Source organism: Chiloscyllium plagiosum, chromosome 15, assembly GCF_004010195.1.
Source record: "Chiloscyllium plagiosum isolate BGI_BamShark_2017 chromosome 15, ASM401019v2, whole genome shotgun sequence".
Taxonomy (NCBI): Eukaryota; Metazoa; Chordata; class Chondrichthyes; order Orectolobiformes; family Hemiscylliidae; genus Chiloscyllium; species Chiloscyllium plagiosum.
In genome coordinates, this window is record NC_057724.1 from 35,304,234 (window position 1) to 35,326,636 (window position 22,403).

Sequence of the window (22,403 nt, forward strand, 5' to 3'; positions counted from 1 at the left end):
CTAAGAGTAGGTCAAGTTTTGCACCTTCTCTCCTAGGTACATCCACATACTGAATCAGAAAATTTTCTTGTACACGCTTAACAAATTCCTCTTCATCTAAATCCTTAACACAGTGGCTGTCCCAGTCTGTTTGGAAAGTTAAAATCCCCTGTCATAACCACCCTATTATTCTTACAGATAACTGAAATCTTCTTACAAATCTGTTTCTCAATTTCCCGCTGACTATTGGGGGGTCTACAATACAGACTCTATAAGGTGATCATTCCTTTCTTATTTTTAGTTTCACCCAAATAACTTCCCTGGATGTACTTCTGAAAATATCCTCCCCCAGTACAACCATGATGCTATCTCTTATCAAAAATGCCTCCTCTCTTGCCTCCCTTTCTGTCCTTCTCCCTTTCTGTCCTTCCTGTAGCATTTGTATCCTGGAACATTAAACTGCCGGTCCTGCCCATCCCTGAGCCATGTTTCTGTAATTGCTATAATATTGCAGTCCCATGTTCCTAACCATGCCCTGGGTTCATCTGCTTTCCCTGTTCTGCCTCTACTTCTGCTACCAATTCATATGTATATATGTTTGTTTGTCTGTTACCTCTCTAAAGCTTTCTCATTTTTCCTAAAATGTGGTAAATCAATGGACACAATGTGCCAGTGTATTATAACTTCCTTATTTTGTGCTCTATTTATAAAGCTAGGGATTATATTTGTCTTTTTAACCACCTTTTCAATCAGCCATATCATGATGATTTGTGCCTATCCACTATCAGGTCTCTTTGCTCTTACCCACCACCTCCTCCCCCTTGAGATTTGCACATATAGTTTATATTGGCTCCCTCATTTTTCCTGCTAACACTTATCACTCTGTACTTCTCTGTTACACTTCACATGTAACTTTCCTATCTCTAGCCTCCTAACAGTTCATTATGCTTCATTATGTGTCATTTGCTAAATTTTGAAGTTGTACCTTGTACTGTACATACAAAGTTAAGTCAATTACCAATATTAATAAAAACAGTTATCCTAATGCTGCTCCTGCCGCATCACTATCTACTTTCTTCGAGTTTACAAAACAATTGTTCATCACAACTCTATCACCTATCAGTCAGCTAATTTCATATCTTCGCTTATTCCATGGACTTCAAAACGCTTTGTGGAAATTTATGTCCACCACACCAACCGCATTATGTCTGTTGTTTCACTTTGTCAGCAGCAAACTCAGACAAGTTAAACACAGAAATCTAGCATCCAGATAACTTTATGTACCAGCTGCAGTATTGCATGCCTTTAACTTGAGCCTGTTTAAACAAAATCACGAGTTTCATAGTAATAATACAAAAAAGAGAAATTGCTCCATTCCACCAGGAGGAGCAAATATACTCATTCATTGATATATCTGGAAGCTTTTAACATTTAAGAAATTAGAACATTCATCTAAATTTTTCTTTTAAGAGGCAAAAATATGTTTATTTTAGCCAGGTTAGCAACACAATTAAATTGGCAGGGAGGTGTTCTTCAGACAAATGCATGAAATTGCACATTACTTTCCAATTATATTTATTCGATCCATACTCAGAATAGCACCTTTAAACTGATTTATGCCAATAATTGTTTTATTGTAATAACAAAGATCACATGGTTTCAGCTATTATTTCCTGTTACATTGCACACTTTGCTAAAATAGATTACAACTTTGCTGAATAGATAAAATCTGGCATTTTTACAAACAGTCTGCTTAATTACAATCAAGAATTCCTTGTTTTAATGTTGGACATTTTGTTTTGCTGCAAAGGATTTTAAAGCTGCATGGCACCACACAACCACACCTGCAGTGCTTTTCATTTTTCAGTCATTTAAAATTTTGCCCATTTGAAGAATGCAATATGAAAAATAGTAGCTTCTCGCACATTTGCGTAGTGTTACATGTATATGTTTGTTTTGTTATTAGTGATTGGATATTCAAATGTAAGAAGTGAAATGCAAGGCGTTATTCCTGTGAGAATATAACCTGAGTAACCTACGCATTTTAATTCAATTTATCACACATTCCTCCCAATTTCAAATTTCTGGGTTCCTACCTTCCTTCTCACAAAGTTGGACACCACTGACAAGCCAACTGTTTCTTCAGTGTCTGAGAATGAAGCTCTAAAGATTTACAGGAGAGGTGAATAGCAGGAAAGCTCAAGTTGATATTGGGATGCTATAGAGATTCTAATTTTGGAAGAAACTTCTATGAACTCTAATTATTTTGAGTATGAGGATGGTGGAATAAGTGTTATATAATGCAGATAACCTGAAGTTTTTTATTCTTTGATAAGATATGGATGTTGATGACGAGGTTAGCATTTATTGCCCATCCTTAATTGCTCATCAAGTGAGTGGTTTATTTAATCATCTCAGAGGGTAGTTAAGAATCAATTAAACTTTTGTGGGACTGGAGCCATAGACAGGAAAAGATGGCAGATTTCCTTCTCTAAAGGACATTAGTGAACTAGATGAGTTTTTAATGGCACTCTGCAATGATTTCAACATTACTGAAGGTAGCTTTGAATTCTAGATTTTATTAAATAAATTTAAATCCACCAGTTATTATGGTGGAATTTGAGTTCATTGCTCCAGGGAATGAGCCTGGGCTTCAGAATCACCTGCCCAGTGACACTGCCACTAAGCTGCCATCTCCCCTGACATTAGTCAAAGAAGTTGGTTTTAAGGAGCAACTTAAAAAAAAATGGAAGTCAGATAGAGGCGGATGAGGTTTATGGAGGGAATTGGGACCAAGGTAGCTGAATGTACAGCCATCAATTGTGAATGAATTAACATTTGAGGCTGTTCAAGAGGTCAGAATTAAATGAATGCCTGATCATTTCAGACAGTGGTGGGCTAGATGAAGCCACAGGTATAGCGAGAGGCAATTTCAAAATGAGGATTAAATTTTAACCTTCAAGAAGTTGCTGAAACCAGAAACCAATGTAGAGCAGCAAGCACAGGGGTGAGTTAGCATGTGGGCACCAGCTTTTTGGCTGAGCTTCAGTTATTAAATAATGGAAAATGGGAGGACGTCAAAGAGGATCTTAGAAAACCAACTCCAGAGGCAACAAAGGCATGGCTGAAGGTTCCAGCAGCTGATGAGCTAAAACAGGGACGAGTTGAACCAATTTATGGGAGTAGATGTAGGCTGAGTGGATACTGATATATGGTGTGACGTTTATCTTGGACATTGGTTTTTAAAGCTTGGTTCAACTTCAGACAGGTGTCAGGGAGTTTTTATGCTCCATTTTCTTTAATAACAGAATTACCATGAATAGAATTAGAAGAAAATTTGCAATGGGGTAGACAGTTGGATTTGGGAGATTGTATAATATTACCTTTAAGGAAACATCTCACCAGTGTTGACAACTCTCACGCAAGAGGAGCAAGGTGAGAAATAGAGGCAAGCATGTCAATTAATCTACATCTACATTGCAGAATACTAAATAGTGGATGCATTCGTTGTCATCTTCCAAACTTTTGTACTTCTGGAACAGTTAAGGATGGTAAATCTAACTGTACTGTTTAAAAAAGGAGGGAGGGAGAAAAGCAGGGATTATATACTAGTTAGCCTATGTCAGTGTTAGATAAAGTGCTGGAGTTAATTATACAGGATGTAAAGTCAGGACACTTTTCAAAAACAAAATTCAAAGTATTACACAAAGTTAACATGAATTTATGAAAGGGAAATAGTGATTGGCAATTGGTATTGTTAAGGACATGATTAGCAGAAGAGATGAAGGTGAATCAGTGGATATGGTGTATTTAGATTTTCAGTATGTTTTTAATGAAAACTTAAGATGTTATTGTGCAGAAGTACAGGACATGAGATCAGTGTTAACATACTGGCATTTATTGAAAATTGGTTAGCAGGCAGGAAGCTGTAGGAATAAATGGGTCATGTTCAGAGGATGGTGATACGTGGGGAACTGCAGGGTTCAGTTCTTGGGGCCCCAGCTATTCACAATATGTAATCAATGATTTAGATCAGGGAATTGAGTGTAAACATTTCAAATTTTATAACAACAAAAAAACTAGGTAGGAGTATGAGTGATGAAGAGGATGTAAGGAGACTTCAGTGCCATTTAGACACATTGAGTGGGCAAATAGATGGCAGATGCAGTATAAAATGGTTAACTGTAAATGTGTTGTGAACTGGTAGAGTAAATTGGAAGTACAAAATGATTTAAATAGGGATAGATTGGAAAATGTTGACATTCAAAGGTACATGAGTGTCTTTTTACTCTGGTCATTGGAAGCAGGCATGCAGATAAAACAAGCAGTAAGGAAGGCAAATAGTATGTTAACCTTCATTGCAAACAGATTTGAGTACAGGAGCAAGGAAGTCTTAAATATAGATTTAAGGATCTTGATGAGACTGCAATTACAATATTGTGTGCAATTTTAGTCTCCTTACTGTAGAAAAGATATACTTTCCATTGAAGGAGTGCAGGAACGTTCACTAGTCTCATTCCTGGCACGGCAGATTTGTTGTTTCAGAAGTGATTGGGACAGTGTTCAGTGGAGTTTAGAAGAATGAGTGGGGATCACATTGAAATGTGTTAAAGTTCTGACAGACCTGGACAATCTGACGTCCAGAATGAGGAGTCAGCCTCAGGATAACAGTAGCCTTTTTCAACTGAGATGAGGAGAATTTTCTTTGTTCAGTGAATAGTGTTCTAGTGGACAGGGGTGAAATTCTCTGCTGCAGAAGGCTGTAGTGACAAACATTTTGAACATAAATAAGATATTAAAGATATATTTCCAAAAACTAAATATGTAAAGGAGTATGGGGAGAGAGAGAGGGATTATGATATAGAGAGAGAGGATGAGCAATGATCGTGTTGATTGGTGGAGTAGGCTCAGTGAACCAAATGGCCTATTGCTGCTCCTATTTTTGAAGGTCCTTTAACCACAGAATAAAGGATACAGTTTAAAGGAAAATAAGAAAATCATGAAAAAACATTCAAGTCAAGAAAGCAAAGGAAGTGATAAAACAGAAAAGAGTGACCCAGTGGTCAGTACTATGAAAGTTGTATCCTGGTTTCTATAATTTTTCTCGCACTAGATTCAAATATTTGTCTTCTTCAAATATCATCACTACTCAATCAAGTCTATTTCATAAAATTCTCAAACTTTAATCATCAAGTTTACATCATCTTTATCTTTCAGTATAATTCCTCCCAGCTCTTATTTTCAGCTTGGATGCTGATTCAGGTTCTGAATTGCATAGGGACTGGATTCTTTATTCAGCCACATTTCCTCATCCCGTTGTTCTTTCTGTTCAACTCTGTCTACCATTACAGCTGCTACCTCAGGGCTGAAGATATTGTCTGAGGTCCTGTACTGTCTGGTCAACCGTCTAAATGAGACATCAGAGGAAGCATCATCATCGTCGTCATCTGAAATCTTGGTGTGTCCATTTTCACACTCCTGGTTGTCTTCTGGCTCTCTGAGGAGTTTCCTAAGATCATGTCTCACCAACATATGAAATCCAATAGCACAGAGGATGAATACTAAGCCAGAACAAACGCCTGACACAAAGTATAGTGCTGCCTTCTCTGGGAGACCTGAGTTGAAACAGATTTGGCAAAAATCAAATCTTGTTATGCAGACTGTAAACTAAGTTATCAGCCATCTAGCTTTTGAAATGCCTTTCTGGGAATTTCTGAAATGTATACCAGAAATCAACGAGAGAATTTTAACCACACCCCCGGGTGGTGTTTTAAAATGTTAAAAATCTTAAACATGGACCCAACCTGCCTTGACCTTGGTCGTCTTCAATTTAAGTTGAGGCAATCAGGAAACAACTAAACTGTTTCATGAGGCAGGTTGGTCATTTAATATTTAATAAGGGTGCATATATCTCATTTTACATCCATTTTAAATTTAAACTGGTCTTCTGGGTTTCTTGGACCACAGGAAACCTGGCAATGGAATGGACACAACAATAGTTGGATCTGGGAGATTAGCATCTCTCCAGCACTGCTGGTGGGCCAGGAGAAATACTGGGACTTCTTCCTGACATACTAAGCTAACTTCCCGCAACCACTCTCTGCCTGATTATTCCCCAGCTCCCATTTCACACACTTCCACTAAATTCTAGTCTCAAATCTCTTTTCCCACCAGCCTTTCTTATCCCTTTCTTTCTCCACTCTATTCCCCAAATGTAGCCAGGTGCTGTAGACCTAAGACTCAGCAGCCAGCCAGCATCTCAAATTGACTAGCTGTGGCTGGGGAGCAAAGAGCAACTAAAATGTAACCTATACTAAGGTCCTGCATTAAATATTTTTTAAAATTCTGAGAGAGGATTCTTCTTCCAAGATCCTTGAATGTAAGATGAACACTCAACCCTTGCTTCCCTGTTAAAAATCAAGCCCAAAGGTCTGTAGATTTTCCCACATATAATGTAACGAGATTAGTTATTAATGTTTTCAATGAATTTACCTCCATGACAAGCAGCAAGAGTCAAGCCAGAATCTCATCAACTGTCCCACTTTATCCTGTTCTTGCTTTACATTGAATTGGTCAAACATGCACTGGACAGGGTGCCCATTTAAACTGTAAATTTCTGCCATTATTAACACACCTCTGAGTTGTTAGTGAGATCTTGGGAGTGGAAATTCAAATAATAGATTGTCTCGGATCTATGAAGGAAAAAGGCTGATCCATTCAAGTTTAGTCAAGTTAGTTGGTTCAACTATTTTCATTTATATAACTGGGAAGACAATAGCTCAAAATATGAGTGAAAGTAAAAGGAAGGTTAGCAAGTGAGCTGATAACAACCAATCTCAAATCACTAACACTGTAAATTATATTATTATCAAATGTATTTAGTCTTCTTAATTTTAAAGCGTTGTTAGTCACATCAGCCGCACAAAGAAACATACCCCTAAGGTGGGCAAAAGTGGCCAGAGAACTGCTAACAATCACGACATCTTTGGCATAAAGCATAGATATTCTTGGGCCTTTATACCAACCACCTGTAGTAAATAAGTACAAACTATCTGAGAGTGCTTTCATAACTGACTATCTGTACTGTGTAGAATTTTGCTGAAAAAGGATTCTGTGGCGAATGGGTCTCAACCAATACTAAGCTGAAAATGATAAAAATAATGTGCATGGATTTGGAATTATGCTATGCAAATGTCAAGTATCACATTTGTACCCAGTGTAAAATGTGTTAAAATAATTGTTATCTTTTCTCTTTAAAATAACAGATGCATTGCTTATGCATATTGGATGTGTGCCCGACTGTTCACACAGAATAATTTTGAAAGCAAAGGTTTTATAGAATTGAGTCATCATTTCCAATTTCTGCAGTTTGTCAATATATATTTCCATTTGTTGTAGCAAACACATTTTCATAATTTCCTCAGGAGTTGCACATATATTTATAACCAAGATTCTTTTTTTAATCTTTAATAGAATGTGGGCATCTCTGGAAAGGCCAGTATTTGTTGCTGATCTCTAATTGTCCTTGAATTGAGTGACTTGCCGCATCATTCCAGAGGGCAGTTAGTCAATCACATGCAGACCAGATTCAGTCAGGGTGACATAATTTCTTCCATAAAGGACGTCAGTGAACCAGGTGGGTTTCTACAACAACTGACAGTGGTCCCATTGTCATCATGACTGGGACAGGCTTTATTTTCCAGATTTGTTAAATGGATTTAAATTTCACTTGTTTCTGTTGATTACTAGATCAGTGAAATTTCCACACACCACTATTTATGTATTTTTTAGATTTGTTCTCATGGTTATTCTAACTCATAGAATGTCTATTTTGGTCATTTATGGTCTTTATTTTTATTCTCTCTGAAGTCTGCTGCTTCCCAAGATGCAACTTAATATTGCACCTGACGATCTCACCAAGTATGCATTCTTCAATAGATGTCAGCAGGCTCTGAGAATGCCATCGCTGAAATGATCTGTACATGAGTTTCTTGACATGATTTTTAAAAATTTGTTTCTAATTCTCTCCATTTCTCTTCTGAAGGCATTGGCTCCTCATGAAACACAAACAATAGCCTCCTTAAAATGCTTTGTTCAAGAATCCTATTTTGATCATCTCCTAGTCAGCGAGTACTCTAGACTGGGCAAAAGTGAGGACTACAGATGCTGGAGATCAGAGTCTAGATTAGAGTGGTACTGGAAAAGCACAGCAGGTCAGGCAGCCTCCGAGGAGTAGAAAATTCGTCATTTTGGGCAAAAGCCCTTCATCAGGAATGAGGCCATTCTAGAGTACTCTAGACTGTACAACTTTCAACAGAAGATATTATGGCTGATCTCACCCATTATCTATACATGCATACTTTGCAGTGATTCTCTCTGGGAGGCCTGACCAAACTTTCCTCTCCCAGGTACAGGCTTGCTTGCAGAGGTCAATTGTAGTACCTTATTTTTGACTTGACTGAGATCAATTAATTATGTAGTCTAATCTGGAACCTTTATTCTTGTTTTTGGAATATTTTGGAAAAGAAAAATTGAATCAGGTGTGAAAAGGATGGTCCATTTGCTATCGTACTGGCACAATAAGTTAAAATGACTTCCCTGTGTTTTTTAAAATTTATTCACTACAAGATGAAGGCATTGCTTGGAGGAGAACTGATTCAATCATACAGTATTCTGGTAGAAAAACTGTATGGCTCAATTTTAAGTGTTTTTGGCAATTACCAGTTATATTTCTTAGTTTACTGTGTTTTGGAGGTGGCTAATATTTTACAAAAAGAGCCATTTGTTGTTGGTTCAAATAGTTCTTTAGTTTTCAAAGTGTAACAACACCACTGAAAAATAAATACGATAATGTAGAAGTGTTTTTTTCAGTAACTGGTTTACTTGCAAAGTATATCTTTTACTCAATTCCATGAAACAGACAAATATTTGAATTTGTACCATGAGTGTAATCCGATATTAGGAATGGCTTCACTGCTCCTTGACCAGTTTCTTCAAACAGCTTTTTTGGAACTGTAATTTGAAAATACAGATAATTAAAGTAATATTTTTAATTTATCTAGAATCATAGAGATGTACAGCATGGAAACAGACCCTTTGGTCCAACTCATCCACACCGACCAGATATCCTAAATTAATCTAGCCCCATTTGCTAATGTTTGACCCACATCCTCCAAACCCTTCCTATTCAGGGTTGCCCATCCATATTCCCATCCAGTTGCCTTTTAAGTGTTGCAATATTACCCGCCTCCACCATTTCATCAAGCAGCTTGTTCTAACATGCAAACCCTTGTGTGACCTTTAGGTCCCTTTTAAGTCTTTCGCATCTCACTTAAACCTCTGCACTCCAGTTTTAGACTCCCTTACCCTGGGAAAAAGACCCTATCTATGCCCTGCATAATATCTCTTGTATGAGTAATACATCTAAGTCTTTGATTTTCTTACCGCATGTGTATGATACTTGCAGTTGTTTGCGGACTCCAGGGAAACAGGGATCACCAAAACTCAGAACACTGGCAATGATGGAACAATTCGGTTTGCCATGACACCTTGATGACACTTGTTTCAGAGCTATAGGTGACAAGCACTCTAAAAAGAACAAAAATTATTCAAACAATTGTACCATCTAATTTTCTTCAAATACATGGCCCCCATTCGTGACAGGATTCAAGTACAGGAGTAAGGGTGTCTTACTGTGTAATTGTACAGGGCCATGATGAGGCTACACTTAGAGAATTGTGTGTAGTTTTGGGCTCCTTTAACTGAGGAAGGCTGTTGTGGCTATGGAGGGAGTGCAATGAAGGTTTACCAAACTGATCCTTGGGATGGCAGGACTCATATATGAAGGCATCAAAGGGTAGGGGGAGACTGCGGGAATAGGGTACAAAGTTGGATGGTGACCCATGATTGCATTGAAAGTGGAACAGGTCAACAGATGAATGGCTTACTCCTGCTGCTATTTTCTATGTTTCTGTGTTTGCATTTTAATTCCTATCTCTACAAGTGCTTATGTGTTTTCTGGATGGTTGGAGTGAATGGCCTCCTTTCTCTACTTTGATCTTAGGATCTAAAATTAACTATTGTACTGGCAATGCGAATTCAAAACGTTCTCTCATTTTCACCGAATATTCTCCTCTCTCACGTTTGCCAAGCCTTTATACTTCTAAAATGATAGCAACACTTAATTATTTGTCAATGAAAATACATCCATTTAATTTAACATTTATTTCCTCACCTCATTGATGAACAATGGCTGTGACAAAATAATAAGGAATAAAAAGCAGTGTAATTAATGTTACACTTAAAAACATTTTTTAAAATTCTTAAGTAGGATATGGAATTTGCCTGCAAGGCCAGCATTTGTTTGCTCGTCCCTAATTGCCCTTGAACAAATTGGCTTTGTAGGTTATTTCAGAGCTGTTAAGAGTCAACCCTAATCCAGTGGGTCTGGAGTCACATGTAGGCCAGGCCAGGCAAAGAGGGCAGTTTCCTTCCCTGAAGTATATTAGTGAACCAAATTATTTTTTTAAGAACAATTGATGATGGTTACATGTTTGCCATTAAACTAGTATTTTTATCTTAATTCCAGATGATAGTTAATAAATTAATAATGAGCTCTCAGATCATTAAATGATTAATGCTGTCACTTGGGTTATCATTAAATACAGAAACCAAAAGGATTTCAGATCTCAGTTCCCAGAATATGCTGAGTTAGCTGATCTGGGGACTAACAGGACTATGGAGATTGGGCTAATAAACATAGATGAACTCATGGTTCTTGCATTTGGTGGTCAGTTATATTTGCTGGAAAGTGTCTTGTGATAGCTGAACAAAAATAAGAACTAAAATGCTGCCGATACTGGAAATCTGAAACAAAAGCAGGAAGTTCCCTCCCACTGTCCAAGGATGTGCGGATTAGGTAAATTGGCCATCTCGATTGCCCGTAGTGATCAGAGATGTGTAGGCTAGGTGCATTAGTCAGGAGAAATGTAGGGTTATAGGGTAGGGGAAATACTCTTTGGGGGGTCGGTGTGGACTTGTTGGGCCAAGTGGCCTGTTTCCACACTATAGGGATTCTATGAAAGTGCTAGAAATATTCAACAAATTGGGAACACCTGCCAATGTGCTCACCAATATCTGGCGTTGTACTATTCACAGAGGGGCATTCCATATTCCCATGGAGGACTCGTCCAAAACTTGCAGCATATAGGACAAGGATGGTTTGGTTCTTACACTGGAGTTGTAATTCTTCGTTTTCACATGCAAGCTTGCTTTTGTGTCCATCTGTAACATAAAAGAAGAAAAACTGGATGAAGCTGGAAAACAGGGATGGGGTTAGGACCAAGTATTGAATCTGTGCCCATTTGTTGTGATCTAAACTCCATGCTGTGGCTAATTTAAATGAAGGACATTATGGCTCACCGAAGACTTCAAGTTAACCAAGCAGTGTGGTAGACAGAGAGAGGGTTGCAAGGATGGGGGACCAGTTAAAATGGGTATCACATGTGCCAATGGAAATTTGATCCTTGCCTCCAAATGCTGGGCTGAAGCATGCAGCTGGTGAAGAGGAAGAGATCAAAAGCAGGTCTGTGTGAGACTCTGGAAACATTTTTTACTGGATAAAAAAACACATTGAGGTAGAATTTCCATTGAAGTCATTTCTCCAGGGTTTCCAATGATTTTCTGCTGAAGTTATTGTGATTGGTAATTGGAATACACCTTGTGGAAATTTCAGGCTGATTTGTACGCAATTAAACTGTGAGGAATATCCCTAGGGAATAGGTATGGTCATGTTTGAAATCAGGTTTCTTTGATATTCATATTATGATTTTCTTATGTGTAAACCCCAAGCAATATGCTTGTTAATATTTCACAACAGTAGTGTTGTAAACATCCTTCTCCATCCGCACACTAATTGTGGTACCATTATGTGCCTTGCTAAAACACGTTATCTGGTTCTGTACTTACCAGGCTTACATTTATATGAAACAATCAGATATTTGTTGGTCCCAGGACAGGGATCAAGTCCAAAAACCCGACTGTTAACTGAAAACTGGCAGGAGCGTAGGTCTTGACACTCATCATACACTTTCTGCAAGAAGGACAAATACTGTTTACTCTCCGTGGTACATGGAGACACAAAGTGATCATGATGCAATGAACTGCCCACTGGATAAATAACATTTTCTCATCTTTTTTTCAAGGAAGATTCCACTTGAAGTGAGCCACAATAGAGAAACCCATGTTTCTATGTGTTTCCCAGTTACATTATGTGCCAGAATCCTCAGTAGCATTCTGCATATGTTGTGATTTCTCAGCAAGTTGATGCGGTTGAGCTAATTCATAACAAGTGTTTTAAATACGATACCCCTGACAGCAAAAACTCGCATTGCATCAGAAATATCATTTTTAAGTATTGTTTAAAGATTGCTGAAACAATATCATTAAAATTTCATTAATTCCTATAGTGAAGGGCACCATGCAAACTATCATGCATATTTTTATCCAAGTGCATAGATATGTGTGATCGCGTGGCCTTGATGGGAGGGCATTAATAATATATTTATTTATAATATAATAATTATTATATAAATAATATAAATATATACTATAAATAATATAATATACAATAATTAATAATATAATATAATTAATAATAAGATAAGGACTTAATAGAGAAAAGGACAAAAGTGATTTTGTGCACATATGTGGAAAGAGTGTGTTCTTTAAAAATGCTGTTGATTGGTTCCATCCCAGGCTGAACCTTCTCAGCTTCCATTGCCTTCCCTGCTGCTTCATTGCATCTCGTCACTACCACTGCATTTTCAGGAAGGCATCTGAATTTGTCAGGCAGTGAATCTCAGCCTAGTAGGTGTGGATGATCATTTCATTAGCTGCCACAAATTTTGGGCATAGCTCCTATCAACAAATAAATCTTATCCTTTCAAGAAAGGAATATTGCAAACTAAAATCTCCTCTACTGCATAAATAGCAACTTTACATTATTTCAGTTTAATTAATAGAAACTGTGAGAGTAAAATTGCACTTTGGTATTTTGTTTTGCATGGAATTATATAGGTTAAGTAAGATAGATGGCAAAGCAACATGTCATTCAACTATCATTGAAGCTGTCCAAGCCATTGTTTGTGGCCCACACAAGTCATAGAAACATACAGCACAGAAACAGGTCCTTTGTCCCAACTCATCCATGCTGAGCAGGTTTTCTAAACTGAACTAGAATCCCATTTGCCTGTGTTTGGCCCATATCCCTCTAAACCTTTCCTATCCTTGTAACTATTCAAATATCTTTCAAATGCTGTGCTCTCCATCTTTCCTCAACTAACTCTGTCACAAACTTTTAAATGCTTGTTGGCTACCATGGCAACACTGGCATGTAATCTGCTGACTCTGATACTGTGGATTTAGCTGTTGTGGCCTGGAACTCACTAAAATCCTTTGGACTTCCCCTGCCAGCACAAGAAAAAGAAATCCTTTCAGAACTCCGTTTGACCTGAAATGTTAACTCTGATTTCTCTCCAAAGATACTGCCAGATCTGCTGAGCTTTTCCAGAAACTTCGTTTTTTTGTTTCTGATTTACATGAATTCTTTCTGCCTTTGAAGGAATTCCTTTGTAATTTGTAACTATCTCTTCCAGCCATTTCCATGGCCTTGGCCACATCATTGGTTTTCTGCCGTGTCAGATTATTGACTTTTCTCAAAAGCATGGCCTAGTTTATTGTTCTTTATGACTCCAATGAACATGTCTGTAAGTTTGGTTTCTAACTCTGGACTATACCTGCCATTACAAGCAAATTTATTTAATTCAAGAGTGCAATTTACCTAAATCTGATTTAGCAAATGCCTCTTCTCTTGGAATTCAATTCTTAATGTAATCACATTCTTTCTGCCAGACTGACAGTCCAAAATTTCATCAATTTCAGCGTATTCCTTTGAACTGGGGTCTCACAACAACACTCATTATAAACTACATCAAAAACATCCAACACTATCATTGTGAAGAAAGTGTTTAGTTTTTCCTCATATCCTATTTTAATCATTTTCAGCCAAATGTGTTTTTTTTAATGACACCAATCTTCTTTGTTAAAGTTGAATTCCCACATTGTCCTGAAATATGTATTCAGTGCTATTTTCATCAATTAGGTAATATGTTGACTCACTGCATACCTGAATATGATGTACAAACATGAGAATATCAAATTGCTGAAAGCTCCTCAAACTCAACTTTTGAACTTTCAAAGAATGTGTCAGAAATCTTTTAGTCTTAATTTCTGAAATGCAGTGTAAACAAGAATTCTACTCTGTCCTAGTCATTCTTTTTGTATTGCACCGAGAAAAGATTAACAGGTCCATTCGTAGCAGATGGCCATTAATAAACTGACATTACTTACAGTTTCCCAATGGAGACAGCAATATCACAAAATGGTCAGATCTTAAATTTTATGACAAAACTCAAGTATTTGCCCAGGTATGTTTATTTAGTTTCCTCTTAACTTTATTATACTATTCACCTCAATTTTCACATTATCATCCGTCTCTAGCTAAAGATGTAACTTCTGAATTCCCCCTTTAATTTTTTTTTTGGTAACTATATTCTAGATCTTGTTTTGCTTTTTCCAGAAGAGGAAACATTCTCTCACTCCATCTACTAGATCAAGATCTTTCATGGTTTCAAAGTTATTTAATTAAGTCAATCCTCAGCTTCTACAAGAAGACCAAAACCATTGGTTGTTTTATGATAGTTATAACCTCATTCTCCTAAATCTTTTTTACACCTTCTTCAGTTCCTTTATATGTTTTCCACAAAATGACAAGCAGAATTGTACACAATACTGCAAGTATATTTAACCAAGGTTCATTACTTTGTTATGATCCCAGGGGATGCTACTGTTGGAGAAGTTAGATCTCAAAATAAAATCTGTGTGATATAGTTAACATGGTGCTCATTCACTGCTTTCATAAGTTTCTTTAATAGTTTATTACACATAAACAAAAAGAAACAACCTTTAGAACACAAAAGAATAATATCTGAAAACACCCTGCAGAACAACATCTCCATCTATCCCAATATTACCATTTAACAGCAATTCAAATTCAGAGAAATTGCACCTTTGTTTCAAATCTATAAGTTTGGATATGTGATTTTGCCCAGTTTCTTCCTGTGAGCTGTGAAGTCTTTTCCCATTAATGCTCTCACAGCTGTGAGCCCAGACTTTCTCAGCTTCATATGTCCTGTAAATTTCTAACCAAATGCTCCCAGTCTGGAAGCTTTACAAGCTAAATTTCTACACCGAAGTAACTAGAGTTACTTCTAACTCTAGTTGACTTTCCACTGAACTACCCAAAACATTTAATCTTGGGGTTTTATAGGCCAAAATCAATGCTTGGTTATCCTGAACCAAAAACAAGCCAATGGTCTTCAACGTTTAAACTCCCTGTCACAAGCCAGCACAGTAAAATAATCTTCCATTAACATTCCAAGTGTTCCTGTTCTCTGATACTTACTGGATTTAGTCACTGTTCCAGAAAGAATATCTGATCTTGTTTTTCTTTGGAATACTTATAAAAGTACCAATCCCCATATGCCACTATTCTAAGGTTCAAACTCTTTAAATTATTAAAGTCTATAGATAAAATGTAGACACTTTTCACCTCACATATGTATCACATCTTAGATAATTGTCAATTCCTTTCCTCTAGAAGTAAGCCCCAGTGTTTTGTTTGTTTTCTTCTATTTGCAGTGAGTTGCATGCTCGTATTCCTGTACTCCTGGATTTCTTTGCCCCATTTAGATTCTTACTTCCTAAATAAAATGTGATCTCCTTATTTATCTTGTCAAACCGCAATACCCCCTACACTTTGCTATGTTGAAATTCATTTGCCAATGTTATTCTCATTCTGCAAGAATTAACTTCCCCTTGTAAATTTGATTTTGAAAACCTCAAATTTGATGAGATCTGCAAATTTAGAAACAGTATTTATAAGTGATTAATTTGCATTTTCAACCTGGATTAAATTTACATAACCCACCGGTATAGCAGTGAGGGCAGCACAATTGGTGCTTTCAGCAGAAGAGTTCGTTTTACCGGGACACAGATATTCACTGGGAACACGGCGACCATAGAAAGCAGACAGAATGCTAATAGATGTCTGAGGTGGGCAGCTTACTGACAGGCGATCTCCATCACACGCATGAGCTGTGTGGTTCTGTAGAATTTTTAGAAGGTACCCTAGAGAATGAAAATTGATTACTGACAGACTGAGAGGTAGACCTATCATTAAAGTTGTGAATTACGCACGTCATTTAAACTAATATTTTATACAATCAGCCGGTATTTTAAATTACACATTCCTGTCACATTGTGCCTCTCCTACCACACCTGCTCTTGGGATCTTAGGTACATTGTTAAAACAATCTCTGCACCGTCATTTTGTAAATTGACATAACAAATATTTTCAATTTCACCAACATTCTATCTCCAATAAAAGGTTCACATTTTGGTTTTCAAATCCCAACATTAGTCTTACTCCAGCTCAGTGGAGGTGTTTTTTAAACTAAGCTTTCCAGATCACTCCCACTGTTGCTCTGAATCCAGGTTACTGTTTGATTCCTATCAGAGGCTCATGTTTTAGCCGCTACACTTGTTGCAGTTGAAATATTTTCCCTCCTTTAAAGGGGTTAACACTATTTTACTTCAGGAGGAGTGTGCACTTTCAGGATGGTGATCAGAAACCAGTAGAATACCACAAGGATCAGTGCTGGGACCACAATTCTTTACAGTAGATTTAAATGACTTGGTTGAAGAAAGTGAATGTACTATTGCAAGCTTTGCAATGTGACAAAAATATGTGGGAAGGCAAGTGGTGAGGATGACACAGAGTCTGCAGAGGGATGTAGACAGTAAAGCAAAATCTTGACAGATGGAATGTTGTGTGGGAAAATGTGAGTTTATGAATTTTGGCAGGAAAATAGAAGAACTGAATATTAGTTAGCAGTAGAGTAGCAGCTGGGTGAGAGGTAGGGTGAGAAGTAATGTGGCAAGTGATTGGTAGGTAGATTGCCAGATTGGTGAGGAAGTGAGTGGCAGGTAGATGAGGGTAAGAGCATAACACCTTAAGAAATAGGAACAGGAGTCAACCCCTCAAGCCTGCTCCACATTTCAAGAAAAGAATGACTGATCCAATATTCCTCACGTCTGCTTTCCTGTATTTTAGTCATAGCCCTTGATTCCCGTATTGATCAAGAATCTATCTATCTCAGCCTTAACCATACACAACGACTCTGCCCCCACAATTCTTTGTGGCAAAGACTTCCAGAGACACTCAATCCTTTGATAGAGGAAATTCCTCCTCATCTCAGATTTGAATTGGTATCCTTTTATTCTGAGACTATGTCATCTGGTCCTAAACTCTCCCATGAGGGGAGACATCATCTCAGCATTTACTTTGTCAAGACCCTAATGAATCTGATATATTACAAATTGATCATCTCTCATTTTTCTATCTTCTAAATTCCAGTGAGTAGAGTTTAGCCTTTGTTCATAAGGCAATCCCCCCCATAACAGGAATCATCCAAGTGAATCTTTTCTCAACTGCCTCCAAGGAAACAATATCTTCCCTTAAATAAGGGTAACAAAACTCTACATAGTACTCCAGATTCGTCTCACCAGCACATTGTACATTTGCACTAAGACTTCCCTAATCTCATACTCTAACTGATTTCAAATAAGGGACAACATACCATTAGCTTTCCTGATTATCTGCTGCACCTATGTGCTAACTTTCTGGGTTTCATGTACAAGTACACCCCCTCCCCCCTCTCCAAGTCCCTTTGTCTTACAGCTTTCTGGAGCTTTTCTTCATTTAAGTAATATTCTGTTCTCTTGTTCTCCCTTCCAAAGTGAACAACATTGCATTTTCCTACATTATACACCATTTGTCAACTTTTTGCCCATTTACTCAACCTATCAACATCTCTCTGTAAGCTGTTGGTATCCCTCTTGCAACCTGCCTTTCCACCCATTTTGTGTTGACCGCAAATTCGGCTACATTCACTTCCTTCCTCCAAGTCGTTAATATGCATTGTAAACAGTTGTGGTGCCAGCATTAATCCCTATGGAATTAGTGTACCAGGTGGAGGGCAGTATTTGATATTGGTGGATAGGATGAGTGAGGGGTAGAGAGGCAGGTGGGTGGCAAATTGGAGTGCCAGGGTGAGGGACTAGGATGGCAGATACTTGAGGTAGGGTGGCAGGTGGGTGATTAGTTAGAATGCCAGATGGGTGAAAGGGTAGATTTGCAAATGGGTGAGGAATAGATGTGCCATATGGGTGAGGAACTAGGTAAGTAGGGTTTAAGGTGTGTGGGATGCAGGGTGCCAGGCATGTGAGGGGTTTGGGTGGTGAATTGACGGTGTATAGGGTGGTCAACAGGGAAGGGGTAGGTGATTGGCCCTGATGTCCATACTGCTGTAATGACTATCTTCCTCTCAGATGATCTGGGGCACACAATGTGTACTTAACCAGTGTTGCATCTCAAATTTCCTCTCCCTCAACCCTGAATAATTTTGGTTACATGTAAAATAAAGTGGCGATATTTTTGTTTTAGCAGGGTGTGCAAATCTCAGATGGGTGCAAAATACATTCATCATGTTTCCATGGAAACTAGCAGTCCACTGGAGAACATTTTCATCATACTTCCCCACAACAACGGGTGTCTTTCATTTCCCCAGCAGCTGCAGCTGGCATGTGTTCCTCCCAAATAAACTCATACTGCTGTACCAGCCACCTGGATACAATGGACAGTTGTGCTCTGATCTGTCTCCTGACCATTCCCATGATGGGCAGGTAAGATCAATCTTGGACTTGCCCAGGCCATCTAGTTCCTTTCTGATTTCCACCTATCTTTTCCCTCTCTTGAGGAGAACATCCAACCAGCCCTTGTATCAGAGCTATCTACTGGCTCTTCCCTCTCATGCCTTCATATTTTTCATAAATATGATGATTAAATTAGTTTCACATGCAGTGATGTATTCTATGTTCTAATCATTGGTTGCATTAGAAATTCCTTCTTAACTTTTTATGCTCTACTTTTAATGGTAAGTTATGTTTTTAATCAGATATACCAGCCAAACTTTATTATTTACTGTTTCATCAATTCTGTTAAGTACCTTGAATGACTTCAGCTCCACTTGATGCAGCTCTAGTTTTATGTTAAATCAATCTGTTCAGAAATGTTATGACACACCCCTGGTGCAAGTCAGATTTGAACCACAGTGTTCTATCCCAGAGGTAAGGGCAGTAGTGTTGTATCAAAAGACCTTGTAGCATTTAATTATCCCATCATAACAATAACCTCTTCTATTCTCCTGCTAATACAGAACTTGATTATTGGTGAAAAAAGAAACATAATGTGAAGCTTTTATCCTTGCATCTACCAGGACAGACTCATGAATAACATATTGCAAAGAAAATAACAATTTATAACAGGTGAGAAATGAGTACTGATTAGTTGATGACAGGACTCTAATTGGTCAAGCTATTGCCTTGAGGCAGACATCAAGGAGTAATTACCGTCTGATTTTTATTTTGTATTGCAAAAAAGATAAGTAAACTCTGATTTTTCAAAGCATTGTGATGAGCCTACCAGTGAAAAGTTGCCCCAGTGCTTTTGTTCATTAAAAAAAGTATTCTCTCGACTTGCAGAGGACAAGACCCTATGTAATAATATACAGGTACATAGCTTCTATTGAGTGTGATGCGCCCTTGCATTGGAAGTCTAACTGATAATTTTAAATTGTCTTTCACTGTTTTACTTAGCACATCTAGGATTATACAATAAGGGCTATCCAATCACAGAATCAAATGTAATATTGGACTTTGTGTTCTGTGTTTTGCAAATATGGGCTAGTTGAATACAGTTATAACTTCACCTGTTGTGATTGTTTTTGTTTTGATTCACCAATCATTAGAATGTATAGCCTGTAGCACACCAACACAGAATTTCATATATCGCCTGATTAACTTATATAATAGACAGAACTTCTTTTTGGTTTGATAGTAGTGTCCTATTTATGTAGAGTGCCACACATGTTGCAAATGTCTAACAACTATTCACTTCACTTGTTGCTTAAAAGTTTGAGTCATTTTATCTTTCCAATGAAATCTAACATAGACTGTGCACTTTTCAATACCTTAATCTTAATGTCATTCCAGTGAACCAGTATTGAATGTTTTCCACACTCCCTTATTTATAATGGAGTGCACAAAATAGCCACACACACCCCACTCTCAATATTGTAGCCACAGTAATAAGAATGGTCCAACACATCTCCTTGGACACTTAATTAATTTTATCAATTTGAGAAACATTAATTTACTGTTTGCTTTCTATAGCTAGTTATTTCTTTATAATTCTATTTCATAACCTTTACTACCAAGAACTTCCTTCTGCAATTTTCTCCTTAATAAGCATTTTATTGGAGCTTGCTTGACAGCTGAAGTACAGTTCATTAGTAGTTGTCTGTCATCCACTTTATGGTTAAAAGGCCAACCTTTAAGTATGAGCTGTCAATTAGTGTGAGCATACTATTCAATCATTGAAAACATCAACATTGTTAAACCCAATTTTGCCTTTGTTTAATATGCATAACTCTTTTGAACAAAACTAAAGATGTTTAATCTAATTGATTTGACAGCCACTTCAATAGAAACCTATCACATGAAATAGAACTGTTAGGGCATAACAGTACCAGCTCCTGCAGTAACCACTTGTTGTAGAATGCTTCAAACAAAATGGTAATTGCCGTATGTTCCTTTCCAAGGACACTCTGGTGCGGTTGTAATTGGAAAAGAAAGGCATAGTTGGGTCACACAAATCTATTAACTGCCTGCTGTCTGGACCTGTTAATGACTATCTTGACCAAAAATGCTATTGTGCTTGGTATTCTCAGGGGATCAATTAACCAAGTATTAACCTAGTCTCATTCTGCTTAGTTTTTGAGATAATACAAGATCAAGAGATTCCAGACCAATATGAACATTTGCCAAATATTTCTGTCTGGTTTCAACCTTCCTGGTGTGAGACAAATGTAATTCTCATTACACTACAGATACTAGAAGTAAACTTTACTGCACCTGCTATCCCCAGGCAGTCTACCATCCAAATATTAACTAGCCATGTTTCATAGTTTTCAAAATCAGACAAAATCAATTTTCTCAGTCTCATATGGCTGTGGCCTTTAATGTGACTTTTGAATATAAGCTAAAATCCTGACTAAAATTTCCTTTCCTCTCTAGGAACTTTGAGAAAAATTGTATACTCTGCTGCAGCCAGCAACAGTGTTTGGTCTAGAAATTAGCTCCAGAATCTTCTCGTAGTTCTTTCTTTGCACATCTCCAAAAGCATTTACCTACTAACCAATCCGATCCTGTAAGAAAGCAGGTTTAAGATAAAGTTAATTAAAGATTCATACATGTCTCAAGGATTCTAGGCAGTAATCCTAAACACTTCCTTCTCAAACGTGAACTGGTCTGACATTTTTTGAAAGTATTGGATTAAACCTCGTTATTGACCTCAATAACTCTGAGGCATCTCATTTTGAGGTGGAAGTTTGCAAAAAGAATTCTGTGCAAAAAAACATGATTTTGCTATCTATACATCAAAGCAATCACTTACCCGAGAAATCCGGAGTAGCTTCAGATTGAGCATAGAGATAAAACCAAAACATTGTTACAAATGAGAATCTCACTTGACATCTATTTTTTTTCAATGTGCACATACTGAAGAATTGATAAAACTTCTGAACGGTTATGTATTTTCATTCTAGTGAGTGAATAATCATTTCAGTTCTTTAAATCACATTTGGTGTCAGGCTCCCAGCAGCTGTGATGCTTTCACTGGTGAACTGATGAATTGACAGCTTTCTTTAACGAAGACTGGTGGCGCACAAAACTAGATACCAACGAATTGTCATAAATTAGATAATGGGAGCTGTTTGTAAACACTGTCACAAGACAATGCTCCATATTCAATATCACCCTTTGCTGAAAGCTCTGCTTCTCCCTGAGATACTTTCAAAGGGCAAAGGCAGTCCTCAAGTACTTTGCATGAGCAGCCATTCTGAACATAACAGTGAATGTTGTAGGATTAAATAACCAGCATGAAAGTAAAAGCTGAGTTCTATTGCTTCCTCACAGTCATCTGCACATATACATTTGCCAGCAGACAGAATAGTATAACTACAAAAAGCAGGAAGCCTAACTGATTCCTTCACAGAGAAAGTAAGGATGTAAAATATGGAGTGTCTCCTAATGGAAGGTCATTGACCTGAATACTAGATTAAGATTTCCAGTAGACCTGGAAGTTGTGATATTTAGTGAGATTCTGCTGCTTGCCTGTGAGGTTA

General features: G+C 37.5%; 1 protein-coding gene across 2 annotated transcripts; it reads right to left on the minus strand.

Moving 5' to 3' along the window:
- Positions 1-1,303: 1,303 nt before the first annotated feature.
- si:ch73-335m24.2 (protein eva-1 homolog C) lies at positions 1,304-21,888 on the minus strand. 2 transcript variants are annotated; one of them, XM_043705244.1, is made up of 8 exons: positions 21,674-21,888; positions 16,028-16,227; positions 11,947-12,070; positions 11,110-11,262; positions 9,424-9,567; positions 8,920-8,991; positions 6,915-7,007; positions 1,304-5,594 (listed from the first exon to the last, which is right to left on the minus strand). In XM_043705244.1, the coding sequence occupies exons 1-8, from the start codon at positions 21,774-21,776 to the stop codon at positions 5,221-5,223; spliced, it is 1,263 nt and encodes a 420-aa protein (XP_043561179.1). In that variant the 5' UTR covers positions 21,777-21,888; the 3' UTR covers positions 1,304-5,220. The 2 variants fall into 2 exon arrangements, with proteins under 2 accessions (XP_043561179.1, XP_043561181.1); XM_043705246.1 differs by lacking the exon at positions 6,915-7,007 and having other exon boundaries at positions 1,434-5,594.
- Between the last annotated feature and the right edge of the window lie 515 nt (positions 21,889-22,403).